At 39.2% G+C, this 20,853-nt stretch overlaps 1 protein-coding gene across 1 annotated transcript in view; it reads right to left on the bottom strand.

The window, feature by feature from the left end:
* Positions 1-20,853, bottom strand: part of cyldl (cylindromatosis (turban tumor syndrome), like) — a 72,540-nt gene that overhangs the window by 26,442 nt on the left and 25,245 nt on the right. Inside the window, exons 6-10 of the mRNA XM_057842039.1 lie at positions 19,968-20,127; positions 14,968-15,109; positions 5,385-5,495; positions 5,199-5,290; positions 5,046-5,109 (exon numbers count right to left, since the gene is read on the bottom strand). Coding sequence (XP_057698022.1) covers positions 5,046-5,109; positions 5,199-5,290; positions 5,385-5,495; positions 14,968-15,109; positions 19,968-20,127 — 569 coding nt within the window. The remainder of the gene's footprint in view (positions 1-5,045; positions 5,110-5,198; positions 5,291-5,384; positions 5,496-14,967; positions 15,110-19,967; positions 20,128-20,853) is intronic.

Here is a 20,853-nt window from a genome sequence, read left to right as displayed (position 1 = left end):
GGTGGCTCGGGCATCTGGTTCGAATGCCTCCTGGACGCCTCCCTGGAGAGGTGTTCCGGGCATGTCCCACCGGCGGGAGGCCCCGGGGTCGACCCAGGACATGCTGGAGAGACTATGTTGCTCAGCTGGCCTGGGAACGCCTTGGAATCCCGCCGGAGGAGCTGGCTGAAGTGGCTGGGGAGAGGGAAGTCTGGGCTTCCCTGCTGAAGCTGCTGCCCCCGCGACCCGACCCCGGAATAAGCGGAAGATAATGGATGGATGGATGGAAGTGCTGCAACATGTGTCCATAAAATAATTCATTAAATCGTGAAATAATTATATTTTTAATTTAAATGAATGAATGAATGAGCTGGAATTTAAATAATTAATGACACATTTTATGACACTTACAGTAGTTTTAAATTTAATTCACATTTTCATAAATTAAGTATTATTTAAAGATATATGTATAAACAGGTAGTCTCAGTTTACAAATGAGTTCCGTTTCTACGCTAGTGACACAATTCGAATTCCCGCGTAAATGGAATTCACCCCTAAATACCCTCCAAATCTTAAAATAACTATCCCAAAACATCAAATATGTCATTGTACTGTCCTCGCCAAGACGTTGGAGCCAAATCGTAGCTAGACAGCAAGCTCCAAAATGCTGATGTCAGACGTATGTGTGGTTTGCCGACTTTATTCAGCAGCCCATGACATCAACACTTGCAGAATGAAACTAAAATATAAATGAAATTAAATCAGTTTTTCAAGTACACCGATTCAAATTTGCATTTATAATTACAGTTGTGAAAAAATTAGGACACTCTATGGAAGACTGTGTGTTTTCCAACATATTTGGTCATATACTGTAGATATTTGATAATAATTTTAACAAACTTGAGAGATTCAAGTAATAGAACTAAACATTTAAAATGATATATATATATATATATATATAACTTTTGGTAAAATATAATTTTGAATAAATACTGTAAATCTACAGTACATACAATAAATCTGTTGAGGACACTGTCTAAGGCCTTCAGAAAGAAGACTGTAGATGCTTATGAGTCTGGTAAGGGATTTCAAAAGCTCTCAAAAGAATATAAAATCAGCCACTCCACTGTCCGGAAAATAGTCTGCAAGTGGAGGACATTCAAAACAACTGCCAACATGCCCAGGTCTGGCTGTCCAAGCAAGTTCACCCCGAGAGCAGACCGCAAGATGCGAGAAAAAGTCTCCAAAAACTCTAAAATGTCATCACGGGACCTACAGCAGGCTCTTTGCTACTGTTGATGTGAAAGTGCATGCCTATACAATCAGATGGAGACTTCACAAATTTAACCTTAATGTGAGGTGTGCAAAGAGGAAACCTTTGCTCTCCAAGAACAGGCCAGACTAAAGTTTGCCAGAGTGAATGTAGACAAAGACCAGGACTTCTGCAATAATGTTTTAAAATTGCATTATTTGGACACCAGAAAAGAGGACATGTTTGGCGTAAACCCAATACAGCATTCCAGGAAAAGAACCTCATACCAACTGTGAACCGTGGAGGTGGAAGTGTCATGGTTTGGGAATGCTATGCTTAAGCAGGACCTGGCCAGCTCACCAGCATTGAATCCACCATGAATTCTATCGTGTATCAGAGGGTGCTTGAGGAACATGTGAGATCATCTGTGAAAAAAATAAAACTGAAGCGAACTGGACCCTGCAACATGACAATGACCCAAGAATACCAGTTAATCCACATAGAACTGGCTGAAAAGGAAGAAATGCAGTGTCCTGGAATGGCCATGTCAAAGCCCAGATCTTAATCCTATTGAGATGCTGTGGTGTGACTTGAAAGGGGCTGTTTATGCAAGAAACCCCTGAAACATCCCACAGCTGAAAAAAGTATTCTGCGTTGAGGAGTGGGGCAAACTTTCTCCAGACCGATGTCAAAGACTGGTAGATAGCTACAAAAACTGTCTTACTGAAGTTATTTCAGCCAAAGGGGGTAACACTAGCTATTAGATGGTAGGGTGTTTTTCCCCAGTTAGAGTATGCATTTTTGTTGATATATTTCATTTAATGAGTAAAACAATGTTAACTGTTGTTGATTACCTGCTATTAAATCACGTTCTTTTCCAGAGATAAAGAAAAACAAGATCAGACATTGATATGTGAACATTTCTTAGTAAAGAACTGAATATTTAAAGGGGTGTCCTAATTCTTTCACGTGACTGTAGCTGCTGATACAGCAATAACAGTCCACACAAACGATAAGCATGTATCAGTTAGCTGTAATCTCTTTCCCTTCTCTCTCTCTCACTCAGCTTCGCGACTTCTTTGTGGGAGCAAATGCGCTCTTCCTCGTGTGTGTGTAAATTACTTCTTCTTTCTGTGTTCATGCGCTCTTAATCGCGTGTGGAAGTACTATCTGCTCTATGCTTCCTGCGCCAATATAAGAGCATGCATCACAAAACATAAGTCAACATTATTGGAAAAAAAAAACCAAAAACGGCTGGAGACAAAATGGCAGACGAGATGTTGAAATAACGTAAGTCGGGTACATCTTAACCCGGGGACAACCTGTATTTCATTCTGTCCCATTTTGACTCCCAGACAGAATGGGCTGCAGTCTGCTAGCATGGTAGCTATAGGCTTTCTATTCTCTTGTTGCCATGTGACTGTTCTGTCATTCAGTCATCATGGTTTAGCAAGTGTAGCAGTAGAAAGCAAGATATCATTATTCATTCAGGTTCCGTTGTCATAACCAGAAATGCTGGGGAAAAAAAGTTGGCATTCCCTCATACAAAAATCACAAATGCAAATTGTCACAGCACGAACACACATTTCAAACACTTTTCAAAAGAAAAAAGAACACAAACAAAAATTGGCCAAAGCACGAATGCTAATAGCCACAGCACGAACCCCGATTGCTCTTAACATGAATGCAAATGGCTACCAACGCAACTGCAAACGGCGCGAAACACAACTGCAAAAAGCCAAAGCACAAATGCAAAAGAATGACCCGGAAGTAGACTAAATTCCATGGAAGCAGTCATGAGGACCACTACTACCCTGCTGCTACCGTTGAGATGGTAAAAAAGCTATATGTATGCAAAATATGTATGCGAAGTGTAAATTTGTGAGCAAATTTCTGTTACTTACGTTTTCAAGCTCTGCACATGTGGGGATGTGAAGTGATCGTGTTGTGGAACTTGTGATTACATGGTGACAGCAGCAAGGTGTTCGTTTATAGTCCTCATGTCGACTTCTATGAAATTTATTCTACTTACGTGTCGTCCTCTTGCATTTGTGTATGGGGCCAGATCAGTCTCATAATGAACACACACATCTAACACGAAACACACACGTGTTGTGGGATTTACAAACACATATGACATGAAACACACACACAGCTAACACGAAACACACACGCATTGTACAATTCGTAAACACATATCACACGAATCACACACACATTGTACGATCGTAAACACGTATCACACGAAACATGCTTTATAACGTGCTTTTAATTTGAAATTCCCACTCACGAGTGTGTTGATCTTTTTGAGACTCCTTTCGCGCAGCCGAGAAACACACTTGCATGTTTTCTAAACGGATCTCCGTCTGCAGCCAATCAGACGACTCCCTCTTAAACAGCCAATCACACGGGCTGGGCTGTTTTCTTACACCAATACTTATGGCTGCTTGACTGTTAAAAACATTGCCGTGCAAGGGAATTATGCACGCATTTCGTATAACTGTCTCAAGTATACTGAAAGATTATATTCAATTTGTGCTAATTTTTGCAGGAATAAATGTAAAATGACTGGGTATCTGAATGATAACAATATTAATGTTTTACATACTAAGGCAGCCATAATTCATGTTTTTATTGAGGAAAAGACAAATAAATGAAACAGTCGCTTACAGGATTCGAACCAATGCTCCCTGACAGTCAATCGCTTACACCACTGGACTGGACTATACTTCCACAATTTACTTCACACATTTTATCTCATAAAACTGACGGAATCCACATGCGTTATTGGTGTATGTGTAATTAAACGTGAAAGGGAAACGCAACTGAAAAGAAAGTGCGGCTGGCTTGACCACTTATTTAGATAAGCGGCTAACTTCAGTGAAGTTGCCAGCCAGACGCAGTGTCTCGTGCTGAACTCGAACGCTAACAGCAGTAATGTAACAAAACAGCCCAGCCCGTGTGATTGGCTGTTTAAGAGAAAGACGTCTGATTGGCTGCAGACGGGCTCCATTTAGAAAAAATGCAAGTGTGTTTCTCGGCTGCGTGAAAGGAGTCTCAAAAAGATCAACACACTCGTGAGTGGGAATTTCAAATTAAAAGCACGTTATAAATACGTGTAAACAATTCACACATTTGATGAATATGTGTGTGTGTGTGTTTGGTGTGATATGTTTACAAATCGTACAATGTGTGTGTGTTTGGTGCGATATGTGTTTGCGAATCATACAATGCGTGTTTCGTGTGATATGTGTTTACGAATCGTACAATGCATGTGTTTCGTGTTAGATGTGTGTGTTCATTATGAGACTGATAGAGGCCAATATTTGTGCTGTGGCTTTTTGCAGTCGTGTTGCGAGCCCTTTGCATTCTTGTTGCCGGCAATTGGGGTTCGTGTCGTGACAATTTGGGTCCGTGCTTTGGCCAATTCACATTCGTGCTGTCGCATTTGGGAGTCGTGATATGGCAGTTTGTATTTATGTTTTTTTCTTTTGCGAAGTGTTAGGAATTGGCGTTTGTGTTGTTGAAATTTGCAGTCGTGCTTTTTTTCTTTTTGCAAAGCGTTTGGACTTAGCAGTTAGCCTGACACTTCTCGGCCACCGTAATAAATGCACCAAAATTAAAACATCCAGCGTGCCAAATTTGTTTTCTCGGTGTAAAATATCATTAGTGCATTCGTTTTTACATTTGGACATGGTTTCCATTTTATAGCACCTTTAAAACTTCCAAACAGTCTCATAACTGGACATGTCAAAATATTACAAAATGTTTTGCAATAGATTATTGATTAAAAGATAAACTGGTTATAACTTACAGTTTGAGTAGAGGATCTAGCGCAAGAATGTGGTGCATGATGACATTGAGAAATTCCTCTGGGTCTAAAAGAAAAACAAACATGATGACAGTGAAGAAAAAACAGCTGCATTATAGAGAAACAAATGATGTAAGATTCTAAAATGAAACTAACCTTTCTCTTCTGTGGTAAAGGAGTGACAGTAGCCATGCTTTTCTAGCTGCTGTCGGAGCTTCATGATACGTCGACCTTCCACAAAGCCCTCACTAAAAAGCATGAAAATCAATATATTGCTCTTAAAATTCTAAGTGCAATATGATTTTTCTCTTCTTTTTTAAGGGAAATGCAATAAAAACACACCTTCGAAGAGGGTTGACGATGTCATTCAGCAGTGTTCTTTGAATTGGGGCATCTTGTGGCTCTATTGATTTAAACAGCATGGAGTCCAGCACGGATGAGCAGGAAAACAAACTGAGGATCAGGACAGATGCAGAAAGGTTGGATTAACATCCATCCAGTTCTCCTGATCAGGGTCATTAGGTGCTGGAGTCTATCACAAGTGACTTTACGCAAAATGACAACACTTTGAATTGGTACAATCGCAAGGCATATACTAGTACAAAGAGGCACAACACATAACCCTGAGAATGAAACTGAACTGAAGGTGCTTTATATCTAAGTGAGGTAAATGCACCGGTACACCATCAGTGATTAATGTTGCATCCATAATGTTTTGTCCTTCCAAATACCATAAACTGTATTTGTTCATAAATTCATGACCGTAATAATGGCGTTTCAAACTAGCGGTAGCCTAGTGTAAACGGTTCAGTGGCGCAACCCATTCATTGTGTATAATGCAGCGGACCTCTCAGTGAAAATAATGGTGGACGGTTTGTGGCCAGAGGCGGGGCCCAAAATACAGCTTATTGCTTGTTTAATGTTCGCAAAAAGGAACTTGGACACTCCACAGAAGTTTTGGCAAAATATTTTATGGACTGATGAAATCAAAGTTGAATTGTTTGGGAATAAAACACAACTTTTGTGGAGGAAAGATGGAACAGCTCACCAACATCAACACCTCATTCCCACTGTGAAGCGTGGTAGAGGGAGCGTCATGATTTGGGGGTGTTTGCTGCTTCAGGGCCTGGACAACTTGCAATCATTAATGTAAGAATGAATTCGAAAGTTTATCAGGATGTTTTGCAGGATAACCTGAGGCCCTCTATCAGACGGTTGAAGCTAAAAAGAGGATGGATGCTGCAACAAGACAACGATCCAAAACACAGAAGTAAATCAACTTCAGAGTGATTTCAGAAGAAGAAAATACACGTTCTGGAGTGGCCAAGTCAAAGTCTAGAGTTTAAACCCATTGAGATGCTGTGGCATGACCTAAAGACATCGATTCATGCCAGACATCCCCGGAATCTGACTGAACTGCAGCAGTTTTGTAGAGAAGAATGGGCTAAGATTAGTTCTGTCGATAAGCCAGACTGATCTGCAGCTACAGGAAGCGTCTGGTTGAAGGTATTGCTGCGAAGGTGGGGGGGGGGGGGGGGGGGGGGGGGGCAAAATATTAAATGTGATTTACTTATTTTTCCCCCTTCTGTCATGGTTTCTATACTATCCTGGTTAAATATGAAAACCTATAAATGTTTGGGTTGTTTTAGTTAAAGCAGACAATGTTTTTTCATCTGTGCGATTTTGACAAAGATCAGATCACATTTGATGGTGATTTTATGCAGAAATGTGAGAAATTCCAAAAGGTTCAGATAGTTTTTCATACCACTGTAGCTAAGCTAATTGGTACCTCGATGTGTGTTTGTGTAGAAACGTAGTTTACAACCAACAACAAAAAACTTCACATTCTCATCGAAACTAGTAAAACTCTTTACACGGCTGTTATAAAGCCTCCTACTTTAAAAAGGGAAAGTCGCTGTTTTCTTGTGCAACAATGAAAAATAAACGTGTTGGTGCTTGGGACTGTGCAACAATGAAAAATAAAGTCGTTGGTGCTTGGGACTATAATAAATATGCTTGCTGCTTTTCACTTCCTGATAGCATCTACGTCAGGCTACTTGGCTCATCCCGTTTTGCGCTTGCCCTGGACCTCTCTTCACACTGGGCTGATGCAAGAGTGAAAAGGCATTTAGGCCCAAAAAAGATAATCAAATTCCGACTAGAAACATCTATAGTAATGAAACATCACTCGTCCAAAAAGTATGAGTGACTTCTAGTAGGGAAAACATTTCTTACCGTGAAATTAAAAAAACATCATGTCTCCAGTTTTTCGTGGCCTTTTGGTGCCAAACAAAAACTGGGAAAGAGTTTGAAATTGCGCTTTAGAGTAATGTTGATGACAGCTCTCTATGTCAAATAATGGAGTTGATTTTTTTTTTTTTTCATTTTACAGCGCTTTAAAGATACCACGGGGTTGAACAGAACAGCGTGATGAGACTGCATTGTTACATCTGATTGGTTTAATGGAGGCATGTGATTATTGTCACGACCAGTGGTTAAAGTGGGATCTAACAGGTGGGGGAGCCCTATAATTTGGTGTTGCAAAACAGTAGGGAAAAAGAAGGCCGGATTAACAGGAAAAACACACATAGCAATCTAACACACCACAAAGAAAGAGCAAACTAACAGCATAACACAGCGACTTGGACAGCGTTGCTTTCCTCAACGATGACGATAACGACAATATTTGGTCAACGAACACCTTTTTCATGATGACGAGACTATAACGAACTATAAATGTGTTTTGGGTGACTAAAACATAACAAGATGGATGTCAGTATTAGTCCGACGAAATGAGAATGCGACAAAAATGTGCAGTAGTTTCCGTCCATATTCACAATGTGTGACATTTTATGTGTAGTTCGCCTGCATCGTAGACGTTTCTGTTTGTGTCACTCATGTGACGTGCTGCACCACCCCCTTCCCGACACACCAATGTGTAGTTTCCAGTCTCAATGCAGGCTTGCACATACAGTATGATTTGTTTTCTTATCTTGCCCAGAGAGAATATGCAATGTTGCTTCAGCCTTTAAGTTCTGTACTGAGTGATCATCGCACACTAAATGTAACTTGTGGCATTAGCATAACATTCGCGTTAGCATTAGGCTAATGCAAACGACAAGCATCCTCTTCAATTTGGACAACTTTATTTTACATACAGTTCATGGTGTTCAGGGGGGTATAATTAATTGAAAATAATGTACTGTTTTCCTGCTGCGTGTGTATTATCACCAAGTTGGCGTTGTCCTTGTAGATGCTACAATATGTGCTCATCTGTCAATGTCCATTTGAAATTGTTGGAAACATTTATTTATTTATTTTTGAGGAATATTTTTAAAAGTTTACAGCCAAAAACATTTTTCTTAAACGTCAACTAAAACTAGACAAAATTAGTTTTGAGTTTTCATTAACAAAAACTAGACGAAGACAAACACATTTTGAGATGACTAAACTATGAATAAGACTTATAAGTATTACTGTCCAAAAGAATAAGACGAAAATTAAAAGGGCTGCCAAAAATAACACTGGACTTAGGGTTCAGGGACAAAGACTACTTAGGGTTTTGGGACAAAGACTTTAGTGAAACGGACACACAGGCGAGTGAAACATCGTTTTTGCCCTCTGTGTTCTTCATGCTTCTCCATCTTTAACAACAAAATATCACATCAGATATAAACACTGAGATTAGGTTTTCCAGCAGTCATATACAGTGCCCTCCATAATTATTGGATTTATAATAATTATGAGTTTTTTAGCTTCTAATAATTTTTTTTTTCTAAATAATATGGGACCTTATGAAAAAAAGAGAAAAATCCAACCTTCAATTCAAGTGCATTTATTCAGTGGGGAAAAAATCCCACATAAAGAAATAATTATTTGACATCAAATAATGTGTGTCACAAATATTAGCACCCCTGGTGTTAATACTTTGTACAACCCCCTTTTGCCAACAAAACAGCACCTAATCTTCTCCTATATTGTTTTACAAGATGGGAAAAGACAGAAAGAGGGATCTTCAGCCCTTCCTCTTTGCAGAATCTCTCTAAATCATCCAGAGACCTGGGTCCTCTCCTCTGTACTCTCCTCTTCAGCTCACCCCACAGGTTTTCAATGGGGTTGAGGTCTGGGGACAGAGATGGCCATGGGAGGAGCTTGATTTTGTGTCTGGTGAACCATTTCTGTGTAGATTTGGCCATATGTTTAGGGTCATTGTCTTACTGAAAGACCCAGAGACGACCCATCTTCAGCTTTCGGGCAGAGGGCAACAGATTTTGATTTAAAATGTCCTGGTATTTCAAAGCATTCATGATGCCATGCACCCTAAGAAGGTTCCCAGGGCCTTTGGAAGCGAATCAGCCCCACAGCATCACTGACCCACCCCCATACTTCACAGTGGGTATGAGGTGCTTTTCAGCATGCGCATCTTTCTTGGCACGCCAGACCCACTTAGAGTGTTTGTTGCCAAAAAGCTCAATCTTGGTCTCATCTGACCAAAGCACACGGTCCCAGTTGAAGCCCCAATACCGCTTGGCGAACTCCAGACGTTTGCGTTTATGATTGTGAGTGAGGAAAGGTTTTCTCCGTGCATGCCTCCCAAACAGCTTGTTGGCGTGTAGACAGCACCTCATACACACTGTGAAGTATGGAGTGGGTCAGTGATGCTGTGGGGCTGTTTCGCTTCCAAAGGCCCTGGGAACCTTGTTAGGGTGCATGGCATCATGAATGCTTTGAAATACCAGGACATTTTAAATCAAAATCTGTTGCCCTCTGCCCGAAAGCTGAAGATGGGTCGTTACTGGGTCTTTCAGTAAGACAATGACCCTAAACATATGGCCAAATCTACACAGAAATGGTTCACCAGACACAAAATCAAGCTCCTTCCATGGCCATCTCAGTCCCCAGACCTCAACCCCATTGAAAACCTGTGGGGTGAGCTGAAGAGGAGAGTACAGAGGAGAGGACCCAGGTCTCTGGATGATTTAGAGAGATTCTGCAAAGAGGAATGGCTGAAGATCACTCTTTCTGTCTTTTCCCCTGTCTTTATTTCTTAATGTGGGATTTTCCCCCCACTGAATAAATGCACTTGTATTGAAGGTTGGATTTTTCTCTTTTTTTCCATTAAGGTCCCATATTATTTAGAAAAATAAATATTAGAAGCTAAAAAACACATAATTATTATAAATCCAATAATTATGGAGGGCACTGGAAATTAGAGTTAGACCGGCCGGGCCAATTATTGGCGCCAATATTTTGAAATTTGACGTATATTGGTGTCAGCCTTTTTTTTTGTTTTCAATTCGACCAGCCAATTAAAAAAAAAAAAAAATGGTTATTTCGGATTGGATGCAGCCGCGCCTCTCTCCTGCACTAGTACTCAAACCATCCTCTGATTAGCTAAATAGTAATGGCAAATAGAGTTACAGTTTTATTGCGCCTTTCCACCTTTTTAAGGCCCTCAAAGCACTTCACACTATATTCTAATCCACCCACTGGTGATGCAGCACCAGGAGCAATGTGGTGTTTGGCATCTTGCTCAAGGATACTTGAACAAGGACATCAGGGCTTTCTCTTCTGTGGAGAAATTTCAGACAGCTATTTATTTAACCTTTTATTCAACTTTATAAAATATGTTTCAGAGTCTAGAAAATTCAGGCACTATTGAAGGATATATTTTCTATTTGTGTGATTCAATAAACATGCTTTAGGCATTTCAATGAAGTTCAGTGTTTTCATTATTTAATGTTTTTACGTCAATTTTTACACTAATCCAGCAAATGAATATCAGCTCAAAAATTCCACTCTAACTACTAATAATCAGTATCGGTCCTGAAAAACCCATATCAGTCGTTCTCTAAAATAAATGTAACTGAGTAAAGGTAACATGTAACTACCCACCAGATGTAACACATTACATGAACTCTGTTGCATTTACTTGAATAAGTTTTTGAGAAAAATATACTTCTTTGAGTAGTTTTACTACGCCATACTTTTACTTGAGTAGATTTGTGGAATAGAAGCACTTACTCCGCTACTTTGGGCTACACTCATCGTAACATTTTTCCTCTTTATTCTACATATTGATGTCGCAACAATAACAACATGACTCCATTAAAGACAAGTTTCCGAGGTACTTATTTCCTCCTTTCTGCTCGCGACTTCCGTTTTCACATCATTTAACACTGACAGCAATTCCTCTGGAATGGCATCATTCACTAAAAACCCTGAAAAACACTACCGGTATTTGGAAATACCGCATCCTTCTGCCATCTCGTGTAGTCATGTGCCACTGTGTTATGGAAGGTATGTTCTCCAAAAATATTAAAGCTAAAATCTTCCGCATGAAACGACTTGTTGCCTTTGCTATTGATATTACGATGATGATTGTAAATACAGTAGTATGAAAAAGAATCTGAACGTTTTGATATGTCTTACATTTCTGCATAAAATCACCATCAAATGTGATCTGATCTTTGTCAAAATCACAAAGATGAAAAAACAGTGTCTGCTTTAACTAAAACCACCCAAACATTTATAGGTTTTCATAATTTATTGAGGATAGTATGCAAACAATGACAGAAGGGGGAAAAATAAATGAACAACCACATTTAATATTTTGCGCCCCCCCTTGGCAGCAATAATTTCAACCAGATGCTTTCATCTCACATCGATCACGACTAATCCTGACCCATTCTTCTCAACAAAACTGCTGTTGTTCAATCAGGTTACTGGGATGTCCGGCATGAATGGCTGTCTTTAGGTCATACCACAGAATCTCAATGAGGTTCAAGTCTGGACGTTGACTGGGCCACTCCAGAACGTGTATTTTGCTCTTTTGAAACCATTGTGAAGTTGATTTACTTCTGTGTTTTGGATCATTGTCTTCTTGCAGCATCCATCCTCTTTTTAGTTTCAACTGTCTGACAGACGGCCTCAGGTTTTCCTGCAAAACATCCCGTTGAAACCGTTGAATTCATTGTTCCATTAATGACTGCAAGTTGTCCAGGCCCTGAGGCAGCAAAACAGCCCTAAATCATTAAACTCCCTCCAAATGCTTCGTGGTGGGGATGAGGTGTAGATGTTGGTGAGCTGTTCCAATCCTCCACAGATGACGTTGTGTGTTACTCCCAAACAATTCAACTTTGGTTTCATCAGTCCACAAAATATGTTGCCAAATCTTCTGTGGAGTGTCCAAGTGCCTTTTTGCAAACATTAAACGAGCAACAATGGGTTTTTTTTAGACAGCAGTGGCTTGCTCCGTGGAGTCCTCCCATGAACACAATTCTTGACCATAATTTTACATATACTTGATGTGTGCACAGAGATATTGGACTGTGCCAGTGATTTCTGTAAGTCTTTAACAGACACTCTTGGGTTCTTTTTTACCTCTCTGAGCATTGTGCGCTGAACTCTTGGCCTCATCTTTGGTGGATGGCCACTCCTTGGGAGAGAAGCAACAGTGCCAAACTCTCCATTTGTGGACAACTTCTCTGACTGTCGATTGGTGAGCATCCAGACTTTTAGAGATGGTTTTGTACCTTTTCCCAGCTTTATACAAATCAACAATATTTGATCGCAGGTCTTCAGACAGCTCTTTTAACCGAGCCATGATGCACATCAGACTATGCTTCTGATCAAGACAATTCTTACCAGATGTGTGTTTTATAGTGGGCAGGACAGCTTTCAGTGATTGGGCACACACCTGACTTAAATTGTTTTGTAAAAATCAAACTGCTCTTTAAGTCTCCTTCGGCAGGGGGTTCACTGACTTATTTTTCCCCCTTTCTGTCTTTGTTTGCATGCTATCATCATTAAAATATGAAAACCTATAAATGTTTGGGTGGTTTTAGTTAAAGCAGACCCTGTTTTTTTCATCCGTGTGATTTTGTCAAAGATCAGATCACATTTGATGGCGAAATGTGGGAAATTCCAAAATGTTTAGATACTTTTTCATACAACAGTATGAAGTTAATAATTTTTACTACAACTACTGCTGCTGCTACAACAACACAACTTAAGTTCCAGGAAAGGATGTTCTTCAGTGGGTTTCTTATCATTGAAGCCATAAGAACAAATATACAATCTTTTAGGTGGAGCCTTTAAGTTAAGAGAAGAGATCCACATTCTTCAAATATAGTCTGCTGCTGGTTTCGGATGTAAGGCGTATGGCAGGGTACATCCACGGTGGCACTTTGTAGCTAGCCGATGACACAAACATTCCACTGCGAACCATATATTTAATCGTTTCCAGGAGTTTGCACAGCCACGCACAGCACAGAAAGTCCTGAACCCTCGTTTACGTTGTGCTGAATCCATTTTTGGAGAATCAGTGGGTTCCTTTGATTTGACTTTGACTTCGTGAACACACTGCTAACTTCAACCGTAACTCTTGATGTTTTGTCTAAACCGGAAGTTCGGAACAGAAATTTTTCAAGATGGCGCCACCCATGTTTCGCTCAGGAAACGTCTATACCAATCAGAGGTAACAATGTCTTTTCTCCACTAAAGGCCACTCATGCTCTTTGGACGGGTGATGTTTGATAGTGTTCTGGTCTGAATTCGATGGTTTTATGTCATTTTTGGCCTTGTACGGTCATGTAATAGGTTATGGTACAGCATAATAATAACAGTTCAAATAGATTAAGTTGTGCTGAGAGAAAAATATACCATTATTAAAAAAAAAATCAGACATTGTAACAGTGTTGTTTTCATCAACGATGACTAACGAAAATATTTCGTCAACAAGCAATTTTTTCATGACGATGACGAAACAATAACGAGCTAAAAACGTGTTTTGGGAGACTAAAACATAACGAAACTAATGATAGTTTTCGTCTGACGAGACGACAACGAGACGAAAATGAGCCATAGTTTCCGTCACATGTTCACAATGTGTGACATTTTATGTGTAGTTATCCTGCATAGTAGTAGTGTCTGGTTGTGTCATGTGACGTGCTGCTGCTCTCCAGTCTCCAGGCTTGCACCCCCGGTAAGGTTTGGTTTCTTATCTTTGCCAGAGAGAATATGCAATGTTGCTTTAGCCTTTTAAGGTAAATGTTGAGTGATCGTTCCACACCAAATGTAACTCGTAGCATTAGCATAGCATTCAAATTCAACAATATGTCATACTCACATTAGCATTAGGCTAGTGCTAATGGCAAGCGTCGTCTTAAACTCTCAGACAACTTTTTTTTACTTACAGTTTGTGGCATCCAGGTGGGTATAATTGAAAATAATCTACTATTTTCCTGCCGAGTGTGGATTATCACCAAGTGGCTGTTGTCCTTGTAGACGCTACAATATGTGCTTGTATGCCAATGTTCATTCGAAATAGTTGGAAACCTTTATTTTTGTAAAGAGTACATTTCTTTAATTTTACAGACAAAAACATTTTTAGTTAACGTCAACTAAAACTAGACAAAATTAGTCTTGAGTTTGTTGTCATCAAAAACTAGACGAAGACAAACACATTTTGGAATGACTAAAATATGACTAACTCTAAAAAGTATTATCGTCCAAAAGACCAAGACTGAAACGAAAATTAAAAGGGCTGCCACAAACAACAACACTGCATTGTAAGAAGTTACTCAGATGTTACTCAATACTTGAGGATTCTTTTCTTTTACTTGTACTTGAGTAAACTTTTCTATGACTACTTTTACTTGAGTAATATTATTTAGAAGTAACGCTTCTCTTGCATGAGTAAAAATTTTGGCTACTCTACCCACCTCTGCTACCCACATATGGATTTCACACCAGTTATATTACAGACAGCCTTGTTTTCATCAGTCCAGAAATGTGTTCAAATTAAAATGCTAAAAATGAACTAAATGAAATACGAAAACTGAAAAACACAAATACACATGTGGACACCAAACAACTTGTAAGATGGATTAGTGTGGGAGACAGTCACTACTGTCATCCAAACCTGAATAGGGCAGCATCCATGTAGCAAGAGTTGCAGTGTCCCTGGATCCCCTTCATTTTACCAATCAGAATTTTGTCCACTTGATCTGTGCTGATGGGAGCTACAGGATCCTTTATTTCATCACTGGGATGTCTTTCCCTGTCTGAAGTAAAAACAAATGTTAAACAGCTTTAAATTTGGTAATCATTAACAGAGTCGATTGGATCCTTTTATTTAAATTGGCATTGGCAGAAATTTTTAGTGGCCTGATAATGACCTAAGGCTAGCTAGTTCCACATACGTTTATCCTCATGGCTAATTCTTTTCCAAAGTTGTAGTAGCGTAGTGTGTAGTAGTGTGTTACACGTTTTTTGTTCGTTTGTTTACAGGTGGAAAACGCTGTAGGCAAGACAACTTGATGTGCCTCACAACAGCACTTATGTTGATGGACTAGCACAGGAAGACACTGGCTTGTGCCCCCTAATGCAGTTACATTAATAGCATCAGTATATATGAAGTTCAAATACCACATATCATATTACCACAGTATTAGACAGAGCTCTTGAGTGAGAGCCTCTCACTCAAATCGCATTTAATTGTCATTGTATGCATAGGCAGTTAGCTAAAAGAGAGCAACTAATCTGCTACTTCAATTTGCAACCAGAGTAGTTTATCACAGTGAGCTGCCTGATACATAAAGAGTAAAGCTGACCTGTTTAAATTCACAATTCATAGGAATAGGCGACCAAACAAACAACACAGAGGTAAAAACGAACAACAATGATGGGTCGTTTATTTGGCACTGACTTGCAAAGCAGGTGTAAAGGTGTAATTTGCAATGACGACTAAATGGTGTCTATAAAACTTACAATACATACAACTTTGGGTGTATTGTTGGAGCATTACAATCGGCTGCTCTTCTTTGTAGCAAGTTAGCAACCATGTCTTTATTCTACAATACAATACAATACATTAGAACAATTTTCCAACTTGGTAACTTAAATCTCCCGACACATGAATGCAGCATATCTCTCGAAAGTGCTTCCCAGAAGTATCAACTCATTTGCCTATCACAGCCAAAGTTACACTGCTGGCCAAAAGTATTGGCACCCCTGCAATTCTGTCAGATATTGCTCAATTTCTCCCAGAAAATAATTGCAATTACAAATGCTTTGGTTGTAATATCTTTGGTTGTAATACCTCTATCTATTTATTTTACATGCAATGAAAAACCACAAAAGAGAATGTAAAAAATAATATTATCATTTTACACAAAACTCCAAAAATGGACCGGACAAAAGTATTGGCACCATTTGAAAAATCATGTGATGCTTCTCTAATTTGTGTAATTAACAGCACCTGTTACTTACCTGTGGCACATAACAGGTGGTGGCAATAACTGCATTACACTTGCAGCCAGTTAAAATAGATTAAAGTTCACTCAACCGCTGACCTGTGTCCTTGTGTGCATGGAGAAAAGAAAGAAGACCTAAGAACTGTCTGAGGACTTGAGAAGCAAAATTGCGAGGAGGCATGGGCAATCTCAAGGCTACAAGTCCATCTCCAAAGACCTGAATGTTCCTGTGTCTACTGTGCGCAGTGTCATCCATAAGTGTAAAGCCCATGGCACTGTGGATAACCAAATAAGTTCAAGCTGTCCTGCAGTCCGAGGGTACAACAGTGTCAACCCGTACTATCCGTTGGCATCTGAATGAAAAGGGACTCTATGGAAGGATACCCAGGAAGACCCCACTTCTGACCCAGAGACATTAAAAAAGCCAGGCTGGAGTTTGCTAAAACTTACCTGAGAAAGCCAAAAACGTTTTGGAAGAATGTTCTCTGGTCAATTTAAACAAAAGTAGAGTTTTGGGGGGAAAAGGCATCAATATAGAGTTTACAGGGGGGAAAAAAACGAGGCCTTCAAAGAAGAGAACACGGTCCCCACAGTCAAACATAGCAGAGGTTCCCTGATGTTTTGGGGTTGCTTTGCTTCCCCCTGGCACTGGACTGCTTGACCGCATGGCATTTTGAAGTCTAAAAAACTACCAACAAATTTTGCAGCATAATGTAGGGCTCAGTGTGAGAAAGTTGAGTCTCCCTCAGAGGTCATGGGTCTTCCAGCAAGACAATGACCCGAAACACACTTCAAAAAGCACTAGAAATTTGTTTGAGAGAAAGCACTGGAGACTACTAAAGTGGCCAGCAATGAGTCTAGACCTGAATCCCACAGAACACCCATGGACAGATCTGAAAATGGCAGTTTGGAGAAGGAACCCCTCAAATCTCAGAGACCTGGAGCAGTTGGCCAAAGACGAATGGTCTAAAATTCCAGCAGAGCACTGTAAGAAACTCACTGATGGATTCCTGAAGTGGTTGTTTGCAGTTATTTTGTCTAAAGGTTGTGCTATCAAGTATTAGGCTGAGGGTGCCAATACTTTTGTCCGGCCCATTTTTAGTGTTGTGTGAAAGGATAATGATTTATTTATTTTTTTCCATTCTCTTTTGTGTTTTTTCATTGCAAGCAAAATAGATGAAGCTATTAGGACCAAAGCATTTGTAATTGCAATCATTTTCTGGGAAAAATTGAGCATTATCTGACAGAATTGCAGGGGTGCTCATACTTTTGGCCAGCAGTGTACATGCATAAATTACCATTTTAGGACCCATGTGCAGATTGTGTATATGGAGTGAATAGAGTAATATGAGTGACCATATTAAACAGGCACATTCTGTACATTACACTATGTAGACTTTAAAACTCCAAAGTATTTTTATTTTACCGGTGAAATTTATACTAGTGCACTTCAGATCAATACTGGGACACATGCCCCAGTGAAATATGTCTGGCGACGGCCAAGGTGAATGTTCAGCCCTAAAATCGGATTCGAGGACGAAACAGATTGGAATCAGATATGCCTGCAGTTTGAACACAGTCTAAAATGATCTGGAAGTACTTGGACGATAGGTCGTTCTATCTCTAAAATTTCTTAGGAAAGGTGCCTTGATGCAACCTTCATTCGGCCTTTGGCAAAAGTTACACATCTTTCCAGTCTTCAAAAAGAAGCACCCTTTCATAGCTTCTTGACTTAATTTTCCAAAAATGGTTAAATTAGATGTCATAACGATGAGAGAATATTTTCCAAAGAGGGCTTGAAGTTTAGGTGGGACCATTACCAACATGACTAAGTATGTATGTTGTCACAGCATTTTAGCCAGATTGTAATATAAGTGATGTTTTACTTGTAGATAGAATTCGAGTGAAGTCGCACTTTGTGTCTTCAGGCATAAATGTCGAAAAATACTTAGAGGTCAAAATATATACTTCATAATGTCAAAGCTGACCGAGTGGAATCACAGACAAAGAGCTTTTTTCGTTGAAAATTCTTGTGAATAAATGCTGAAATCCCTGAATTCTTGACAGATATGGACGTAAAACAGTCTCGATTCTTGGTTAAAAGCGAAAAAAAAAAAACAAACGTGCACTTAGCATTTATTTTCCGTAACTATGTTGAAGAATGACGCTAGTCTCTTAGCTTGTTGTGTTTAGGGGGCTGCCACAATGGCTTTTTCCGTTGAAAATTCTTGTGAATAAATGCTTAAATCCCTGAATTCTTTATAGATATGGATGTAAAACAGTCTCGAATCTTGGTTAAAAGCAAAAAAACCTTGCAGTTAGCATTTATTTGACGTAACTATGTTGAAGAATGATGCTAGTATCCTAACTTTTTGTGTTTAGAGGGCTGCCACAATGGCTTTTCCGTGGAAAATTCTTGTGAATATATGCTTAAATCCCTGAATTCTTTAAAGATATGGATGTAAAACAGTCTCGATTATTGGTTAAAAGCGAAAAAAAACCTTGCAGTTAGCATTTATCTTACGTAACTATGTTGAATAATGATGCTAGTATCCTAACTTTTTGTGTTTAGGGGGCTGCTAAACTGGTTTTTTCCGTTGAAAATTCTTGTGAATAAATGCTTAAATCCCTGAAATCTTTAAAGATAAGGATGTACAACAGTCTCGATTTTTGGTTAAAAGCAACAACAAAAAAAACAAAAAAAACTAGCATTTATTTTACGTAACTATGTTGAAGAATGATGCTAGTCTCTTAGCTTGTTATGGTCCGGGGGCTGCCACAGTGGCTTTTTCTGTTGAAAATTCTTGTGAATAAATGCTTAAATCCCTGAATTCTTTATAGATATGGACGTAAAACAGTCTTGGTTCTTGGTTAAAAGCAAAAAAAAACAAAAACAAACGTGCAGGTAGCATTTATTTTACATAAATATTGCGAACTATGAGGCGAGTTTGTAAGGAAATTAGCAAACACCATGTGTAAACAAAGAGCTTTTTCCATTGAAAATTATTGTGAGTAAATGCTTAAATCCCTGAATTCTTTATAGATATGGACGTAAAACAGTCTCGGTTCTTGGTTAGAAGCAAAAAAAATGTGCCTGTAGTATTTATTTTACGTAAATATTGCAGACTATGAGGATAGTCTGTAAGGAAATTAGCAGCCGCCATATGTTAACAAAAAGCTTTTTCTGTTGAAAATTTGAGAATAAATGCTTAAATCAATTCTTTATAGATATGGACGTAAGACAGTCTCAATTCTTTGTTAAAAGCAAAAAAAAAAAAAACAAAAAAAACAGGCAGTTTGCATTTACTTTACGTAAATATTTGGAAGAATGATGCTAGTCCATAGCAGTTAATTTCTCCCATTGAATTTTTTCACGTTTCTAAATGCATGCATGGCATGAAAAATATAATAATTACCTTGAATCCTCAAACAAATCACTCCTGAGACAATACTTCTTGTTTGCATGCACTACAGCTTTTGTACTTTTTCAATTCTAAATTAGGCGGTGGATCACTGCATGTGTTGACTCTGCAACTGAATGGGAAGAACTGAAGCTGACTGTAGGGCAGCCCCCAACTTAAAGGCGTTGCGCAGTAAAGGTGGAATTTGACCCGTCAATCATGATGAAGTCTATGGTCAAAATTTAACGCGTACATTCAATGCTGACCTGTCATTTCGTGCTTTGGTGAAACATCTTGGTCACTATCATTCAGAAATCGTGTATCAGGATGGCAACAGCTATACTTCACATAGATAGTTTGCCTAGGAAGACATCGGAAGAAATACACATTCTTGAAGGTACCAACATTCACTTCAGTGTCCTCATCCTGTAAAAAAATACAGAAAAATTTAAAACGCTCATGATGAAAAATTTAGATTTTTTTCATCAAATCATGTCACAGCACAGAGTAAAATACAGGGAGTCCTTGGGTTACAATGTCCGCTACCTACGAATTTTCGACGAGGGATGGGACCTTCTGGGTAGCTCACGATACGGATCTCACGATACGGCGAAATAACAATTATCGATACATGGGTCAGGAAATTCTTCTAGGGTATTCTACAAAACAACTAATAAATAGAAAAACAAACTATTTTCCATCCTTCTGTTGCGAATTTGAATACTAAAATTTATCTTACAAGAACTACAAGTCTTTATGTCCGTGGATCTCATTAACAAATCTGGTTGCATGTTGAAGGAACAGTATATTTTCTCGTATTTACCAATTGTATTCCTCTAACATACCCAATATAAGATATATAGCATTTATATCATGGTTTAAGAAAAAACAAGCAGAATATATTTGATACTATGAACAGTTGCACTGATTAGAACTTGCAGCGCCAAGAAGTACGCCTTCTGACCACGGAAACCCAACACGTGCATCATGCAGCTGACTAAGCAAGATTTACGCTGACTACCAGGTGATAGGCAAGACATCTACAAGCCCACATCTGCAACACCAAATCCTGCAATCAGCTCCTCTGGACAGTCCAGAACAAATGGCGGGACGTCCTGTACTACCACAACACTCGATAACAAAAAGAAATCC

This window comes from Corythoichthys intestinalis, chromosome 7 (genome assembly GCF_030265065.1).
Source record: "Corythoichthys intestinalis isolate RoL2023-P3 chromosome 7, ASM3026506v1, whole genome shotgun sequence".
Lineage (NCBI taxonomy): Eukaryota > Metazoa > Chordata > Actinopteri > Syngnathiformes > Syngnathidae > Corythoichthys > Corythoichthys intestinalis.
Note: the sequence above shows the minus strand (reverse complement) of the source record. Positions and strands in the feature narration are given on the sequence as shown.